We start from the raw sequence: 19,189 nt of genomic DNA on the forward strand, positions 1-19,189 counted from the left end.
ACGTTGTGCAGCTTTAGGAAATGCAGAAATCCTTTTTTAATTTGTTCCATTTCATTTGTTTTTCTCTTTTCCTTTTTTTAAACCAAAGATCTGTGATTTTGTTTAAAAAGAAGTGGATTTCAATTCATGGAGAATAAATGAATGAATGCCATTTCTGTTAAATATCAGTCTATTTATTAGTTCTGATTTTGCCATAATGCTTTTACCTCAATCATTCATAACTCTAACTGATACTGCCAGACTTTTACTCATCACCAGCACATGCTGTTGCTGTCTTACTGATAGAAAACTTGATGTTTACAGAATCAAAAGGTTTACACTGTATGATTGCTTTGCATATGAACCATACCTATGTTAACTTTTATGTTCTTTCTTCTCACAGGCATCCAACATGACCATACTACGCCAAAGGAGGCTATCGCACATGTCTAATTCATATTAATGCCACAGAGGTAGGTGACGTGCAGCCTGCACGGTGTAATAAAAAAATAAACATTATGAACCGGTCTAACGCCTCAGACTTGGTCAGGAACCTGTATGACGGTCAAATTAATTTTCCAGTGACTGTAACAGGACACTGGTTGAACCTGTCTCAGGTAACCGTTCTGAATTTTGATCGTCATTTAATAAAGATTTTGATACAAACTGGTGATATTGAAGTTCTAAGAGGTGTGTCTAATGAACATGTGTTACCTAAATTGCAAATGAGTCTAAATTCATACTGTTGAGTAACTCTTAACAAAATGTGGATGGCATCGATTAAGTCTGTTTAATTGGCTAATTTAATCTGAAAATAAAACCGAAGGTTTGTTTGAACAATTTGTTTACACGTCACTAATGGTGGTATAGAACAGGAAGGTCTTAGACATGCTCTCAGGGAGGTGTGTGTACAGTGTTTCCTACAGTGTTTCAGGGTATGCTGGAGGGCCTGAAAAGTGAGGACGGGATCAAGGAAACTGAGAGGAAGATACTGAGATAGTAGATTTCCTCTCATGTGTTAAAAGGTTTTATTTCTTTCACTGTGTAACAATTGTATCATCAGACATTTGACCTCATGTTGACTCATGTTGCACTCTTTTGATAAGATAGGCTGATGGTCTGTATGGGTCCAGGATGTATTATTAAAAGAGTGACAGACTATTCTCACTTTCTTGGGACCTTGAGAGTCACACCTGTGAAGGATACCAAGGAGGGACATGAGACTTTCAGCTGGTTTATGGATTTGAGCTCGGTCCACCTCGACTGGCTTGCTAGTCCCCAACAGCTCGGCCAAAAACTCTGTGAGGAATTACATCGAGCATCCATCCTCGATCTTCTCAGCCAGGCCCACAATTCTGATGTTTTCACACCTGGAGCCGGCTTGCTCAGGTGAAGGTCTCAATAGAGTCTCAATGGTTTGGTTTGCCCTCACTAAACTGAACTTTTGAAACCCTACAACAGCACTTAGCTCTACAATAAAGCCGATGTTGGATATTCCTAGATCCTGGCTTAAAAGCAGGGGCAATAGAGACTAACAGGTTTTAATTACTATTTTCAGCTCAGGAAATTTCCAAACTTTTCAAAATGTTCAAAAACTGTATTTTGTATTTACTCAGGTTGTCTTTGGCTAACATTAGAATTTGTTTGATGATGTAATATATTTAAGTGTGAGAAATATGCAAAGAAATGAAGAAGAGGACAAATACTTTGTTATGGCACTCTAAATGCTCCCAGCGGTCGCTTACACTGAAACACAACCCTGAGGTCTGTTCCCTCAGTACTGACAGATCCAACAGAAAAGTTTAAGTTTTGATGATTTACCTGTTCCACACGGCAAAGTTTGTCCACGGTGCCCTGGTAGCGGTTCATACAGTCCTCAGCCAGGTGGAGGTGGGTTGAATACTGAGCAGGGTGAGAGAGGGAGAGACGCTGCCAGTCAGGCTGATAACGTGGTTCAGGTTGATAACACCATCAGATCTAAACTTTATTATTTTTTAATAATAATGTTAATAATTTCTACATAACGCTTCTAGATGAGGTTGTTTCCTTGTGCTAACTGTTTGCCATGCAGTGTCAGAACCAAATGTGTTGTGGATCATCCACACATCTCTACATCAATATAGTTCACAGCTATAAACAAATTCAACATATTAAACAAAGTATTCTCATATGGACTGAGAATAAAAAGACAAAAACTTTATTATAATTTTATAATTTATGGTTTAAGCAGCACTTTGTATGTACTTGCTGCTTGTCCCTCAGAAGAAGCTGCTTCTATGTTTTCTTTTGGTTTCTGTCATGTTTACAGTATAATTCTACAACATCATGATTTCATATTAAATGTGACCACAGTTTTGAATAATAGGGTAAACATATATGCAGATTTAGTATTCCATGAATGCTGTTGTCGTTGTCTGTTGTGACTTTAGCTCCTACCTTGCTGAGCTCTTTCTGATACTGAGGCATTTTCTTCAGCATCTGCGAGAGTTCCTTCATGGTGGTCTGAAAGACAATGAGACACCTGCAGTGAATAAAATGTCTTCATTCATTTGGTCATTTGATATGAAAGATCATTGCAACAACAACATCAGCTGTTGTTGTTGAAATAAAATAATGCTACACAACTAAAATAATAAACCAACGGATTTTAGCATTATATTCTCCACTGACTGATGCTGCTTTTTACCCTCATAATGATGAGGATCATGTTTTTATTCATTTATTTTACTTATTATGTGCACCTTCATTTAAATGTCTTCCATAAAGGAGTACAAAGCCTCTAATATCTGTAGAATTATAGGAATTATTTTAGGGTTACTGTTCATAACCATCATCTTTATCATTGCATTAATTATCATTTCATCCAAGCATTTATTGAAGTGCTGGCATTAGGTTATAATTTGTATTACAGGGGTTATCATAATCAAATATTAACATGTTTATTACAGGTTGTTCTAAAATTTAAAGGTTTTCGAATGTTTTTATATTCTTATACTGAAGTCTTCAGTGGGTGAGAAGCTGACTGCAGGGACAGGAAGTTACATGCTTTTGCAGAAGTGAAACCGAAAGCAGAGTGAGTGCAAGTGAAGAGCAGGGTGTTTATTATGCATACTGCGGATTAAGCCTTAAGTAGTTGTGGTAGACTGAAACAGTTGTTATATATTTTACATATAAGTCAAGATCATTACACACAGGATGGCCTTAGCCTGGTTGGTTGCTTAAGTTGAGGTCAACTAAGGTTCAGAAAGCAGATGCAAACTCTGCACGTACAGACAGACAAATAGTGAGAGGTCATGACACGTACGCAGTACACAGCATGCACGCGCCCTCGCACGTGCTCGCACACACACATACACACCATGGTAGATCTATTTTGGTAGGGCAGAAATGCAGAAGTGTGCCGACGTACTTAGAGGAAGCGCACCAGACGAGCGACAGCGAAGACGAGCTGAGGGGAAGCACCGACCCGAAGACAATGTTCTTTAAAGCTATGTTAAAGTTCATGGAACATTTTGTGGTTTAGGCTGACGTATGCTTTGTTTAAATCTGCCTACCAACAGAAAAGGGGGCTGTACTATCTTAACCCTATAAAACTGTTGTCTGAATATGGTAAAGACGGTTCAACACTGATTGGGTTGTTGAACTCACACATGTGTTTATTAAAATACTGTCTAATTGCACACCGGACTGGATCTGTGGTTATTTATGGATTCTTCTCTCGACATTGAACCCTAACATATCCTAAATATCAATATTTAATTGATTTTAATGTTAATGTATAATTTCATCATATTTACTGTAATGTTATATTAATAGAATAATTTTGAAGAACTTCAATTTGATGGGTTTTTGAGGTTTTGTGAGTATGTCCTGTAGGCTGAGCAGATGTTTAAAGGAGTCGTCTGTAGAATTCTGTGTATTTAAAAAGAGAAAAACATTTTTTAAGGCAGCCAGTGATTGAAACACCAAACATTTGTATAGTAGTATCAGCCAATACAGGCAATATCCCACTACAGGCAAGACAGGCTATTCAATTTTATTTTTTATAGGACCAAATCAAGCACCTCAAGGTGATTTATACTGTAAGATAAAGAGCCCACAATAATGCAAAGAAAACAGAGAAAACTGCAACAATCACATGACCACCTCTGAGCAAGCATTTGGGCAACAGTGAGGAAAAACCTCCAGCAGAGCCAGGCCATGGGAGGGGAGGCCACCAGTGCATCATCTGAAGGTGACACACACTGTTAGCCTTTGCAGTAATTTCCATAGCTTAGTACTGCAAAATCAACAGTAAAAAACTCTAAAGGATGTTTGCAGTTTAGTACTGTAATTTGCAAGTAATTATGGGAAAATTCCATGAGATTACATTATTTTTACGGTAACTCACCGTACTCATGGAAACAGCTATAAATACAGCAAATGTAACAATTGGTGATGTTACTGAGATTATACTATTACACCATCGGGATTTCTGTTGTTTTCTACTGTAGATCTAAGAGTAATAACCTAAATCCTCATGCAGAGTGTATTACCATAAAATGCAATTCATTGTGAGAGTAGTATCACATGTAAACTACAATGTACAGCATCATTTTCAACTTGAGTAAGTTGCAGCTACACTATTTGAAGTATTTGAAGTATAACTAGTATACTAGTACTAGTATATAGAAGTATACTAAGAAGTATAACGAAATACCCAGCAAGCATTGCAGTGCTTTAACTGTAAACTTAAAACACCTATGAAACAAATAATTGATGTTTTAAACAAGAATTTGTCACAAATTCTTGTGTAATGTCTTTTACCTTCTGAACAGAGTAAGTGGGATAAAAAAAAATGTTTAAACCGTGAGTGAAAAGGGTTAATAAGTTAATAAACCTCAACTCTCAAATCATTTTCTCACCTGTTTGCAATATAATTCTGGTACTTGAACTATGAGTGTAGTTCTCTGCAAAGGAAGCCTTCTGATAGTTAGAACTATTATCTGACTGTCTGAGGAATGGAGTGATTTGTTACATGTGAAAAATATGTTTCAACTGGATTTTAATTACTATGTTTCAACCAGAAGTAACTCAAATATAAACTAAAAAGTAAATCAATAGTATACTTGTAAGTTTAGTATTGTGTTAGAGTAGAGTATATTTTAAGTATACTCTTATAGACTGGAAAGGACATTATGGTAGTACAGTTATAGTGAACAAAAAGTACATCTAAAAGTTCATTTCAAGTATATTTCTATATACTAAAACGGGGGCCAATGTAGTCCCCAAGAAGCATTATTAGTATACTTACTAGGTAACGTATACTTAGACTGATTTCCTTTCTATATGTTACATTTAGACTAATGTTTAAAAGTTACTTCATTTAGCAGGGTGTAGCTTTTTACTCTTCTTATTCTTTTTTATACTGGAACTTCATTTTTTCTGTATAAGGTGGTACTTTTAAGACACCTCTGCCTAACTACAGTGAACTAACCAGAAGTCTCGGAATATGCTCTGGTGGTCATTTTACACAAGTTCAGGTGTCACATCCATGAAACCTACACCACTAACCAGCATCAGTCCTACAACTGCACTCTCAAATTTAATAAATTCTGGGACAAGCAGAAACTGTATTTTTAGCGGTGCATTTTGTGGCAGGCCAGACTGCTATAAAATGCACTCTCCTTGTAGCACCACTTCATCTTGGTTCAGAAGAGATGTCCTGGATACACATGATAATGTAACACGGGTGTTTTTGTTTGTTCATGTTTAGCGCGTTGGGTTGTGTTTTTAAAGCGAATGTTACGTTTTTAAAGCGTGTTATGCGACAGGTGTGTGTAGCACTGGTTACACATCTCAATGGGAGCGCATTAGTCGAGACCACACCTTTACCTGACGTACAACGTGACGTATGGCGCACACTTTCAAAACAACAATGGCGGATAGAAGATATTGATCGAGGCGGCGGCTAATGCTCCTTTCGCTGGTGGCCAACCACCATTAAATAACAACAAGAAGAAAATATTTATCTGCTTTTCTTAGTTTTGCACATTTAAGACGCAATTCAGACTCAAACAAAGCTGCAAAGCAGGAGAACAACATGACCATCAATTATTCTGTGCCACAGATCCAGCTCGCTGCAGCACAGAGTGATGATGAGATGGTGGAAGAACAACAGAGACAATTTACGGACCGTTAACATGTGCAACTTAGAAGTAGTCAGAGGTAACTGGATGGAGTTCAGTCAGGCTAAATGCACGGTTGATTGGATTATATCTGAAGATCGTATGCTATTCGTGACAACTCTACTACACAAATTTCACGTCCATGAGGGAGTATCTCAAAAGTAAATGAAACAACTAAACTTAACACTTCTTCCCTAAAACGGACTGACATGGGAAACATTAATGTTGGACTGACACCAGCTAATCAGTCTGAAGGTAAGTGTTTTTTCACTTATTCGAGAGAAGTCAGAAATGCGTTCTTATTACTGTTTGTTTTGACTTTTAAGCTACCCAGCCAGGTTATTTTCATTCAAATGCTAAGACAAAATATCAATATCTATGAATGTGGAGACTCAAAAGTCTAGTTAGGTAATAGCTGCCGATGGATTTATGAGACTTTATAGAAAGTTGGACGTTTGCAGCAGGTGAATCGGTGAACTACCGAGGTTGCGCCCAAATGCTTAAAGCTGTTAGCTGGTCAGTGTTTTCAGGTGTGCTTGTACTACCTGTACAGTGCGGAGTGCTGACTTAGTCAGGCTAAACCCATTAAAGCGTCGAGCTCAAATATCTTTTCATTTTTGTGCACTGCTCTCTTGTCTTTTGTCAGCACACATTTTCTGTTTATTGAAGCCTTTTGTTAATAATTTTGATCATGTAAAAACTGGGAATTGGTCCCTATTGACAATACTCTTATTATTTATTTATTTATTTATTTATTTGCATTGCATATGTCATTTAGGAAAGGTAATTGGTCATTGAACTTTTTGCAACTATGTGTATTTGTAAATTTTGTGGCTTCCGTGCACGCAAATTTATATTGTTCAGTTTGCATGTTAAAAGCCACAAACATGTAGCTAACTATAGGCTTTCTTCTGGAACTGAGAACTGTCCTGCCACTTTCAGAAGATTTTCTGCCTTTCATTCACATATGCATAAGAATCACAGAACAAGAAGGGAGACCACTGAGGAGGAGTTTTATGAGTTCACGGGTGACCTCAGCTGTCAAGTTCCTGGATGTGGGTATGCTGCACAAAACTTTACAACTCTGTGCCCATCTCAGATTTCACATCAAAGACGGGAAAAAAGTATTATGTCCATTTGAGGATTGCTCTAAATACTTCAGTGTCCGAACATCATTTTCCAGCCGTGTTTCTTGAAAACATAAGTAGACAGTTCAGCAGTCAAGGCAACAAGAAATTGGGGGATTTGCCATAATACAAGGACAGGACACAGTTAATCTATTAGAAGACAGTTGGCTTTGTGTAATTTAAAAATGCAGGCTAAAATGCTCTTATCAACCAGCACTATACAGAGCATCATAGAGGAATTTCAGGATCTTCATAGCTGTGCAATGCACGATGTTCTTGCAATACTGTCTGACAAACTGTCTTCATTTAATATTCCATAAGCAGAAGTGGACAAAATCAATCAAGAACTTTTTTCATAGAGGACTATATATATCTGAGACACAGTAGGTTTCCTGACAAAGCTTTAAAAGCAAAACATCACTATTTGTTACATTATGCAGAGCTTATCCTTCACTTTGGACCACTCATTCGTTTGTGCACCCTTAGGTTTGAGAGCAAGCACTCGTATTTCAAAGCATGTACAAGTTCAGTCTTGCATAACTTTGTCAACTTATGCAAGACTGAACGGCATCAGTTACTGCAGTCCTACCTCTCAGTGGGCCAAATGTTTCCACCCATAGTTCAAATCATTGGAGAAACAAGAGATTAGAATCCTTGTCAAGGGATTTCAGGATTTCAGGATTTTTATTATGTTATGCTTAAAAGTACATTTCATTATCTAAATGTGTTTGCTCTTTCAGTATTCAGCTTAAATGGGGAAGTTACACCCTGTGCAGACTCCACAGGAAGCCTGCACGCAGCACAGTTCTATTTTATCTCTTCCTGTACGTGCTATGAATAAAGGCTTCTTTTATTGCAGGGTGCGAGTCTCCCTGAGTCTCACCCGTGTACACGTTAAACCTGTCTGAGCGTTTTTATTCTGACCTGGGTTGCAATACAGGAAATCTCCTGACATTTCTTGGTCCTTCGAGCCGGATGGGATACAGCACTTTTGTATGACCCTACAGGAAAACCTCATCGAGTCCTGCTGTCGTGAGAAGCCCGCGCTGAAGTCTGTCGACAGCTCCTGTCCAGGTACAGGATAAAGACCAGAAGCGTGAATTCGGGTTCTGGCCAGCGTTTTTAAAAGTGGTCCACGGCGGTGGGGGTCGATGAGGTAGACCTGAGAGACCGGCAGCAACCAGGTGAATATTAACACTCTGAGACACCTCGCGTAAAACGTTTAGGCTCGCCCAGAGGGGTTGGTAGCATTCCTAAAAGTAAACGCTCGCCTGAAAAAGAGCTGGAAGCATTTTTAGGTGGATTTCTAAAAGTAAAGGGTCGCCTGGAAAAGGGCTGGAAGCATTTTTAGAAGGGTTTCTAGAAGTAAACGCTCGCCTGAAAAAGGGCTGGAAGCATTTTTAGATAAACCTCGTCCGTAAAACGTAGTACGCGTTGAAAAGGTATTGTTGTTGTTTTATTTTTGTTGGTGGAATAAGTTGATTTTACAGCACAATAAGGAGGCTGAACTATTCCACTAATTTGTTTACTGTTGGCCACCCAAGTACTGGTGAAAAGAGAAACAGGTCGTGTTTCATCACGTAAAGCTGACACCGCTTTCAAGAATAGCTTGAAAGTAGAAGGCCGTGTCAACTACCTCTCTCGATTCTCGTGCCAGAGAAGGTGCCGCAGTTGTGTAGTTGTAAAGGATTAAAATGGGTAACGAAGCTTCAAAACTCACTGCTGACGAGCAGTGGTTAGAGAAAAAATGTCCAGGCCCCGGACAAATTAGTGCATGTAGATGGAGAAATCCTAAGAAAACTAAATGTCCCACGTGGGAGGGAAAATGCATTGACTAAATTATAAGAAACCCTCCAAGCAGAAATAAATACTGAAAAGGATCCTAAAAAGAAAACAAAGCGTACACAAGAGCTGTAATGTTATAAAGCATGGAAAGAGGAATGTAGTGGAATAAACAAAAGGTTAAATTAAATTAGGGCTTATCTAATGTATTCAAACTGATAACAGGAAGGATAACAACCTGTAAACTGGTACTAACAAATGAAACAAAATTGGGAAGACAACCAAGCTGAACGAATAGAATAAATGAAAGCAGATAATTCACACGAAAATATATCAAATAAAAAAGAGAGATGCATGAGAGATGCATGAGAGATGCATGAGGTATATTACGGCAGCGTCTTTGTTCAGCCAAGGAAAAGCAAATGTCTCCAGCTTGGGAAGGTGTGAAGCTGCAGATTCACACAGACCCGTGATGGATACATAATAGAATATAAAATAATAAACTATTGTATATTAGTAGTAAAGTAGTGTATTGTAATATACTATTGCTGTTATAAAAAAGGAAAAACAATACAATGATAACATTAATAATGACATACTATTAATAAGAAGAGGCACCTCAGTCAGTTATGATGTGAGGTGGATGATTGTTAAAAGTAGTCTAAATCAAGCTTAAGGTTTGCTCAAACTCAGTACAATGATATATGAGATAAAGAAAATAAAGAAAATACCAAATCTAATCAGGTGCATAGAGACACTTGACCTGCTTGTAAACCTGTCATCTTAGATGAGACTTTGTTAAGATGAAGAGCAAACCTATACTAACAACTAATGAGCCAAACCCTGTATACAACAGCTAAAGCTACAAGATTGAGAAGCTGAATTAAATATGTGGACACTACCAAGCTAATGAGGAGCGGTGACGCGCATGGAGATTGTTGCTTTCGGTTTAGAGTGTTGTTGAGCTTTATAACTATTGTTTGCAAATGTTGCTAAATGCCTGTGACTGAGATGCTGGTTTTGCTCATTACAATCGTATAAATAGAGTTTGAATTCACTACTCTGGATGTATAGTAAGTGACCACTATATATCTTTCAGTAGTAACAGTTTATGTGTGTACTGTGAGAATGATTAGAGGTTTCAGTTGTTCTTCTTTGACTTTCTGATTATGAAAAGCATGTCTAAAATACTCGTATGAAAGCATATTTTGAGTGATTTTAACTGTGAATGCTGTGAGTAGTAGGTTTTGAGTGATTGGGTGTGATCTGTACAAAAATAATAAAAAATAAGTAATAATAACACTACAAAGGTTCATAGCAGAGTGAGTGAACAAGTGGAAGTTTGAGAGATGATGTGTGTGATGATTCCTGATGTCTGAAAGGGCTCTATTTAGAAGTGTGAGCGTGACATAAAGGTGTATTGGTTTTAGATCAATATTTAGTAGAATTAAAGAGGGTTTATAGACTATGAATACAAAGAAAAACAAAAGAGTTCGATTAGTCTGCAGAAACAGGAAATATGTGTGCCTGTGGTGTGTCAAGACAGCTCACAGAGAGAAACAGACGAGTTAAACTCTAAGAAGATGAAGCGAATGAAGATTTTATGAAAAGTAATGATAATGATATTAATTGTATGCTTTAGTGTGTCACTACAGGTGGATTTCTCTCAACCTGGAACCTTGAGTACAGCGTCAAAAGCATAGATTAATTGGGAAAGTGCGAGAATACAGGGTATAATTGGGTTGAAACTGAAGGCTGAACTCGTGATTGTTTAGAGATGTCCGCCATGTCATAAACAAAAGAAGGTAAAATAATGACAGAAATAATTGACAACTATGTTAATGAACAGACAACACATACACAAATTGTTATATGTGAAATTATTTTTGGAAAGGGTCAGAAGAGATAGTTTGAATTTAGAACTAAGTGATAAGATGCATGAACCTTATTGCAATAAACACTTGCAATGAAGAAAGCAGCTTACACTCAATTAATATGAACGCAAAACCTTGATGCCATAGGCAATTTGTTTTGTTTTGTTTGTTTGCTTAGTAAGTTTGGAAAACAAATTTGTGATCATACTTGTGGATCACAGTGACACATAATGATTTGGGCATATGATTTGTTGATGCCTAGTTTTAGAGCTGTGAGCTATGAACTGTAAGCAATGCAAGGTTTTTCCTAACTCAGAAGTTTGACACATGCCAGACAACTTTCCTATGCAGGCATTTTGCTTACACTGTCACACATCAGAATTGCTGTATGCTGTATCACGCGCTGACCTTCACAGCACCCCACAGGCTGGTTTCGTTGATATCTTTGTAGACGGTTCAGCGTCCAAAAGTAGCCTTGGGCGGAACTGTGTAGGTTATGCGGTAACCACAGTAGACACAATTTTAGAAGCAAAAGCACTAACTTCCTCACACTCTGCACAGAGCGCTGTTCTGTGCAGCTCTTCATTCTGTTACACGTGCCTGTCACGTGCCTGTCAACTGCATGAGGGAATGTGCTGCGCACCTGAAAGACAACTCAGAGGTCACTAAAGGCAATAACTTCGCAGATCAAAGAGAGATTGTTCTAAACAACCAACTGCCGAGTGACATCTCTCCAGTGTCTTGCAGGTTGAAACCAGGTGATTGGATCCTGATCAAAGTACTCCAAAGGAAAAATTGGAGTTCACCAAGGTGGGAAGGTCCTTACCAAGTGCTACTCACCACACCTACTGCCTGCAAAATGGCAGAAAGACCGTCTTGGATCCATCAAAGCCACTGCAAAAAAGTGAGTGACAACCTAAACGTTTAGACGCCGACACCCCTAACTCCTGGTTATCTATTGGTGGAGGGAGGGCTGATCGGGTACACCCCGCCTTCTTCTTCTTGCCGGTAGTCTACTCATCAGAGGTCACAGGTGTGTCTGGTCATCATGAAAACACTCGTCCTCCTAGTGGCTAATGTTGCACTCCTGGTGAGTTTATTAACACTCACCCGAGAGAAGGAAGATGAACAACACCACCTGCCGACAAGATGGACACATGACAACTCACATCTTCGTGACATGACACAAGACCACATTCACCCATGGATGAACAACGCATGGTATCGATATATACATGACAGCACACCCAGAAAAGACTGGTATGTTTGCTCCTATATGCCCCCAACGACACAGTACGCCACCTTGTACGCGAAGGCAATGGACATAATTCAGGCAAAGTGTGCCCCAAGCTACGCCAGCCTTGGGTATCAATTCCAGGGAATCGTGGTCAACCATGAGGAACCTCTCCAGATAGGACTACAAAATGGCACATGTGACGAATGGTTCTGGGTGTACCTGAAAGTGAAGCACAGAAGTAAGGCTAAATCATTCCCAGTCTTTCTTGAAAACAATGGGAATTTGTGCCACAGCCTATGGTGCCGCCAAGAGAACGGATCCACGCCAATGGATCCTTCCTGGGAATTGGACAGGTCAGTGCGCTCCCATTTTCATATCTGACCACACTTTCAAGATATCCATGGACGCCACGTCAACTTCAACGTCAACAACAAGGAAAAGACGAAGCACCCCAGACCTCAAGCAGCATGATTCTGTGTGGGGTTCCGATGTCCCAGAGGAATTTAAACTTTGGACTGACAGACAAAAAGTTACTCACGCACTCTTCCCATGGGTGGGGGTAGGAAAACACGCTTTAAGGATAGAGACTCTGAACTACCGCTTTGGACTTTTTCTGAATGCTTCATGTAAAATCGACGACGAACAGGATCAGGAAATTGACGCTCTGCGCATTGCAGTAATGCAACACAGGGTAGCATTGGACATGATTCTCGCCGAGAAAGGAGGACTATGTGTCCTCTTTAACAACACATGTCGCACATACATTCCAGATAATGTGTACTCACCAAACATTACTGATGCTCTGAAAACACTCAGACAACTTCGGGATGCACAACAACGAGACTATGCCACAAACACAGAAGACTGGCTTACGTGGCTTATAAGCGGCTCTTGGAAGTCCCTGCTGATTAATGGACTTGTTTTTGTTGGTGTTATAATACTGTTATTGTGTCTTTTCACTTCATGTGTCATACCTTGTTTGAAGAACATGGTATCAAGAATGGTAACTGCTTCAATTCATGCTTACATCACCCTATCACAGAATGAAGAAGATGATGATGAGATAGACACTTGGATATAACATACTCACAAAACCCACTATTTTATGATGTCTTGGCTAAAAATGTCTACAAGTGGCCATAGACTGATGCACTGTTAGTGGTTGCTATGTACATATAAAGAAGGAAAGATCAAACAACAGGTGGGAATGTCAAGGGATTTCAGGATTTTGGGATTTTTATTATGTTATGCTTAAAAGTACATTTCATTATCTAAATGTGTTTGCTCTTTCAGTATTCAGCTTAAATGGGGAAGTTACACTCTGTGCAGACTCCACAGGAAGCCTGCACGCAGCACAGTTCTATTTTATCTCTTCCTGTACGTGCTATGAATAAAGGCTTCTTTTATTGCAGGGTGCGAGTCTCCCTGAGTCTCACCCGTGTACACGTTAAACCTGTCTGAGCGTTTTTATTCTGACCTGAGTTGCAATACAGGAAATCTCCTGACAATCCTCATCTTTACAACGCTCTCATTCAAGAAGCTGTGGCAAACTTTAGATGTGTCAGCAGTTGTCTACAGAGGTACCAAGTATGTTTCCATTGTAGATGACACTGATGATGGCTTGGTTTTTGGGAAGATAGCTGTTATACTTGTTAATGATTCTGAATTGTACTTTGTGCTCGAGTTGCATCACTCAGTACTCCTCATTGACCTTGGACTTCACTGCTTGCGTTGCCCTACAGAAAGAAGTGTTTGTGTAAATGCTGACAGTCTGATGGATTATTACCCACCACCACTTTATAACATGGCAGGCCTTTTTGTTGTCTCCCTACACCATTCAGTTTCCTCTTAATTCTCTTTCAGGGATGGAAATTGAAGAGGAACTCACAAGCCTCCTGCCGACACTAGACAGAGAGAAAATAATCTGCATTGTAGAACATCTGACGGACGTTATTGGTGTACAACAAAAAAGTGATCTTTTGTTTGTGGAGGCGGAAGATCTCAAACCCTTTCCCACACCAATTCAAATACGTAAACTACTTCTTGCATTTAAAGGTTTGTGTAGGTTCTGTACAAATCATAGACTTGAGTCTATGATTTGAAGGTCACTCATAGACTCATATGTCACTGATTAGCTTGATTAGCTTTTTTTTTCTCTTCACCATACTACACATGTACTTTGACAGTATAATATTGAAGAGTGTTTTGGGGCTCACATTGTCTGGTAGATACTTAACACGGAAAACATAAACAAAAGTAGACACTAAATCTAACACCATTAACCTTTCATTGGTAGTGGTACAACTAAGGGTTTGAAATTGTGACATACTGTAAAATATATTGACTCAAGGTCTTTTCAATGCAAGACCTTGAGTTTGTAGTTCTTTTGCAGTCCTGGGATTGCTTCTTTTCATCTTCAGACAAGGTCCCCAAAAACTGCCTTGCCATTACTACTCAATCCTAATTGAAGGGTTCATCTTTTAGTGAGGACATATTTGTTGACATAGTAGCTTTTTAAGGTAACTTTTCCAATGATCTTTATTTATTTATTTGTTTAGATGGCAACAGACCAGAGAACCTGAATGACACCATTACTCTGGAGCTTTGCCCTGCTGCATCAGCTGAAACATCAAGCCATCCACCTCACCCCTCCTCCTCCACGTCCACCACTATGTACAACCATTACTCCAGCTCTTGGGTCTCACACTTACAGATTCCTTGGGAAAGATTTCCACTCCGACTGTCGCATGCAATCACAAGAGGGGACAGAGCTCATCCAGAGGACAGGAGATGTATGGTTAGAATTGTTGTGGAGGCCATGCAAGTTCACTGCAGGAACCCTAAACGTGCATCTTGTGAAGAGGTTGCTAAAATCATTGTAAACAGATACCCTCAAACATTTGCAGATTTTACTGAAAAGGGAGAAAGACTGGGTTGTGGACATTATTCACTACTAAGAAGCATCAAATCTAGAGTTGAACATGTTAATCGAGATAATACAACACATAGACTTCGTCAAACAAAGAGAACCAGGAATGAGGAAGACTGAAGTCCCAACAGTAATGCAACCTCACCTAAAAAAAGGTAGATGCCTTGTTGATAGCTATGGTTGTATAAATTGGCAGCCAGTTGAACTTCCTGAGGGGGAAACACCAGCTTCTTTAGAGGAAAAGAAGCACATCTTGTTAACAATTTTTAATTCAGAAGGACCTGGAGCTGTGGAGAGACCTGATGTGGATGACTTCATGTGCCTCACATATATTTCTCAGCGGCAGCTTATCAACAGTTGTCCCTCACTTTCAGTAGCTGAAATTCAGGAGCAGTGGCCATTCTTGTTTACTCAGAAAGGTCTTTCGAACCACTTTTACAAACTCACAGGCACTGATATCAGTGAGCGCTTAAGTCAGGCCCTCATAACCAAAGGCAGAAGGATTATTAACTATTTCTCCAGCCAGAAGCTCAAATGGAACCTTGGTATAAGGACACTCATCCAGCAGATAGAAAGTGAGGGAGTTTTGACAAACAACAAGGTTGGCACAGCAGCCATACTTCTCATGATGAAGTATTACAAGGAAGATGAAGACTCCCTCTTTGTCTTAGCAGATGTAAGCTTCTTACATACAGCTCTATGTTTAATGCTGTTGCTTGCTGTCCTGTTTTTGTTTTGTTTTTTGTTACATAAAATGTTTTGGTCCTTTTTCTGGCAGGAAACATCTACCAGGATGTCCCCTGAAGCAGAGAGCAACCTGCCAATCACTCCAAGGCTGATCACGGCCTTTTATGTTCCAAACATGTTCCAAACACCAAAAAAAGTCCAAGAAAAGGCCGTGGGTGGCAACGGGAGGTTTGTTTTAGAACGCACTTCTGACTCCATTGTTTAAAAATCATATGCCATTTATTTCGTGGAAAATTATAAACAAAAATCAGCCAAATAACTTCTTAAAACTTAAAATTAAACGAAAGTTAACTTAATTTGCTTTAACAACTTCAAAAGTGGTCAAAAAATCATTTTCTAACCCTCCCGTCCTCCCATCTGACATTTGGCAAACAAAAAACAAAAAAACATTTACCACACCCCTCCAGGGTGCTCTTAATCCCCTGATTAATGGGAGGGTCCATAAGCTAATAAACCAATCACTTTCCAAAAAAAACTTTCTCCAAGAAAATTGATTACAAATCGATTACAAATTTACATAACAAAACTAGGTCAGTATATTCCAACAACTGCAAAGAAAAAACAAAAATGAATACAAATTGCATTTTATAAACGTTCAACATAAATGGCCACAACACTTGGTAAGAAGTCATTTATGAAATAGAGCTGATTAGACCATATTACAATTTCTGTTTGGCACAGGAGCTTTTCGTGGATGCAGGTATCCAGTCTCTTTTTTCGTAGCTCAAATTTCTGTAATTTCCTTTATAAACCAAGGTTGTTGGACATGTGTCTCAGTGAACCCAGCAAGGTAACAATATCACATTTCACATTACATATTACTGATCAACATGGTAGTCTAGCTACACCAACAGCAGAAATACTGAAGTCAATACTGTAAAGTTTAACAGCAGCACACACTATAAACTCTGAAATAACCATACAGTTGATTCATCTCCGGTAATTTAATTGGGCTGACTCTTTGTTAGGTGTGTTTAATGTGCAGAATAATTCCCAATTATGTACAATTATAATATGTTAAAACGGACTTATGTACATAAGGCCATTAATAATTAACTGTACGTAGCTATTTGCTTTATGACTATCTAGACAGTGTGAAGAAGTGAAGTATTGAAATTATTTTATGTTGCATAATGACAACATGTTGCCCCTATACATACAGGACAAAGTTCAATGACCGCCACCAGCTGGATGGTGAGTGCAGAGGGGCGTGTAATTGTTGAGCTGGACAAAGAGAACACCTTTGCTGATGCGATGTCAGTCTTCTTTGGTTCATTCTATGTATTGAACCTGGAATACCAGGAGTCAGCGTGTGCAACATTGGAACTGATTCAGAAGTATGTTTGAACAGTCAGCTAATAGTGATAGATGATGAATAAATTATCCCTAAGTAACTCATTATTTCAAATCACAACTCAATGTTACTGTATGTTACTATTTATTGTGGCATGTTTTAAGGTTTTTTGTAAGGATAAACCCTGAAGAGGGAACAAAATGTATCTCCAAGGTTGGGACAAGCAGAAGGACTGGGACCACTGTGAAGTGAAAGGTTGTTCACATTAACCTTCATGTCACAACTTTCCTCCAGTGGCTTACTGAATTTGAGTGGAAAACTTCAAATTAGGTAACTGTTGTTGCCATTTATAGTGAATTTCTTGTTTAATTTAAGTGACCAATGTGTTGTTTCCTGTGTCTCCACAGATGATCCATGGCCCATGCTTTCTGGACATTTACACAAGACGAACAACAATGAAGACAAGCTCTCTCACCATCTTGCAAGACGCTGTCTCTGTCCAATAGGTTTTTTGAGTGCAACAGTTTTGATTTTCTTTTTCCTTCTTTTACCCGTTTGTTAAAAATTATTTCAGCTACTTACACTTTAATTGTCACATGTATTGGCTCACCCTACAAATCAATGAACTCAGTCCTCAAAGCAAGGTCAGGGTTCAGTGCAGGTCAGTCAAGTTCCTTCACACCACACACGCTCATCCATGTCCTTGTGGACCCTGCTTTGTGCATTGATTTGGTGGTGTGAGCCAGTATTTTGGATAAAGTGTGTATACAGGCAGAAGTGTGGGGCTTGATGTTCTATTCATTACAATTCAGTTTATTTGTATGGTGCCAACAAAATGAATGCCAGGGCACTTCACAGTGTAGGTTTAAGACCCTACAAAATATAACTAAGAAAACTCATCACTTGAGCATATGTTGGCTTTTATGATATAAATATGACATAATATTGTTATTGTTTGTACAACCATCTGAGAAAATAATGGATTACATGGTTTAGTAAAAACAAGTGCTTCCTCAATGAAAATATGTTTTCAGTTCTTTTCAGTTCTGGATTTTGGAAATGTGTATTTCTGCAGGGAAAAATCAGAACAGAAATAAAAAGTGGTGTAAAGCACATGAATTATTGTGTGTGTGTATCTATCTATCTATCTCGATCAATCGATCTTTAGTGGGTATATACATGTTTTTATATAAATAAATAAATGGTACCTTTTTTTTAATACAATACAATTATTTTTTTTTTTTTGGAACCCTCCAGTCTCTTACAGTATGTTACTGTTTCCTTAAATTACGGTAAATTACGACGTGTTAAACAGTAAATGACCGCCTGTAGGAACACGGTATCCTCTAGTAGAGATTAATATTTTTGGTACTGATGATGCGTGATAACGGTAAGTTACTGGTAAATATATTGCAGTTTATTATCTTGCAGCGGGCTTACAGTGACATACCGTGAATAAATGGTAGTATACCAATTTCTTAATCACAATATGATGTTACTTTGTTGACGTAATTTACGACATAACGGTATCTCACTGGTGACAGTGACGCCAGTGAGATACCGTAAAAAAAAGCTACGGTGCGTTACCATAATTTGTCCAAGAGTATTATACCACAACAGCAAAAAACGGTATCATCCTGCAGAACGGTAAGCTACCGTAATACGGCGTCACGGTATGACGCTGGCAACAGTGATGCCAGTATGTTACCGTAAAGTGGAGATGAAAAGTCGAACAGTGCAGTGCTATAAGGTCACCAAGATAAGGTGGGGTGTGGTAGCTTGTATGTGATGAGAAGGATCTGAAGTTTGATTCTGGATTTGACAGGGAGCCAGTGAAGAGGAGCTAATACGGGAGAAACACACTGTCTCTTTCAAGTCCCTGCCATTATTCTTACTGAAATCACTGCAGACTCTGGAAATCCCTCATTCCTTGGTACATAAGCAAAACTGAGAGCGAACGATCATTTTGGCTGTTGGTAAGAACAGGGCTGGACTGGTAATCTGGGACGCAGTGCAGAAGAGCTTGTGGGTCAATATCATTTGTGTTTTCTTT

General features: G+C 38.9%; 2 protein-coding genes and 1 long non-coding RNA gene across 7 annotated transcripts in view; 2 read left to right on the forward strand and 1 right to left on the reverse strand.

The window, feature by feature from the left end:
* LOC100712335 (syntaxin-binding protein 1) overlaps positions 1–19,189 on the reverse strand; it is an 83,923-nt gene that overhangs the window by 15,948 nt on the left and 48,786 nt on the right. For all 5 annotated transcript variants that reach the window (XM_005465417.3, XM_005465416.3, XM_003459729.4 and 2 more), the window contains 2 exons: positions 2,416–2,481; positions 1,801–1,881 (listed from right to left, as the gene is read on the reverse strand). In XM_005465417.3, coding sequence (XP_005465474.1) covers positions 1,801–1,881; positions 2,416–2,481 — 147 coding nt within the window. The remainder of the gene's footprint in view (positions 1–1,800; positions 1,882–2,415; positions 2,482–19,189) is intronic.
* On the forward strand, positions 13,808–16,475 carry LOC109204605 (uncharacterized). Its single transcript, XM_019366000.2, is given in 4 exon segments — positions 13,808–14,221; positions 14,725–15,236; positions 15,238–15,771; positions 15,874–16,475. Coding segments are annotated over 4 exon segments (1,410 nt in total). The 5' UTR covers positions 13,808–14,031; the 3' UTR covers positions 16,048–16,475.
* LOC112841838 (uncharacterized) lies at positions 16,546–17,890 on the forward strand. The gene is made up of 2 exons (XR_003213229.1): positions 16,546–17,466; positions 17,544–17,890. It is a non-coding gene; the product is annotated as an uncharacterized LOC112841838 (long non-coding RNA).

This window comes from Oreochromis niloticus, linkage group LG12 (assembly GCF_001858045.2).
Source record: "Oreochromis niloticus isolate F11D_XX linkage group LG12, O_niloticus_UMD_NMBU, whole genome shotgun sequence".
Classification (NCBI taxonomy): domain Eukaryota; kingdom Metazoa; phylum Chordata; class Actinopteri; order Cichliformes; family Cichlidae; genus Oreochromis; species Oreochromis niloticus.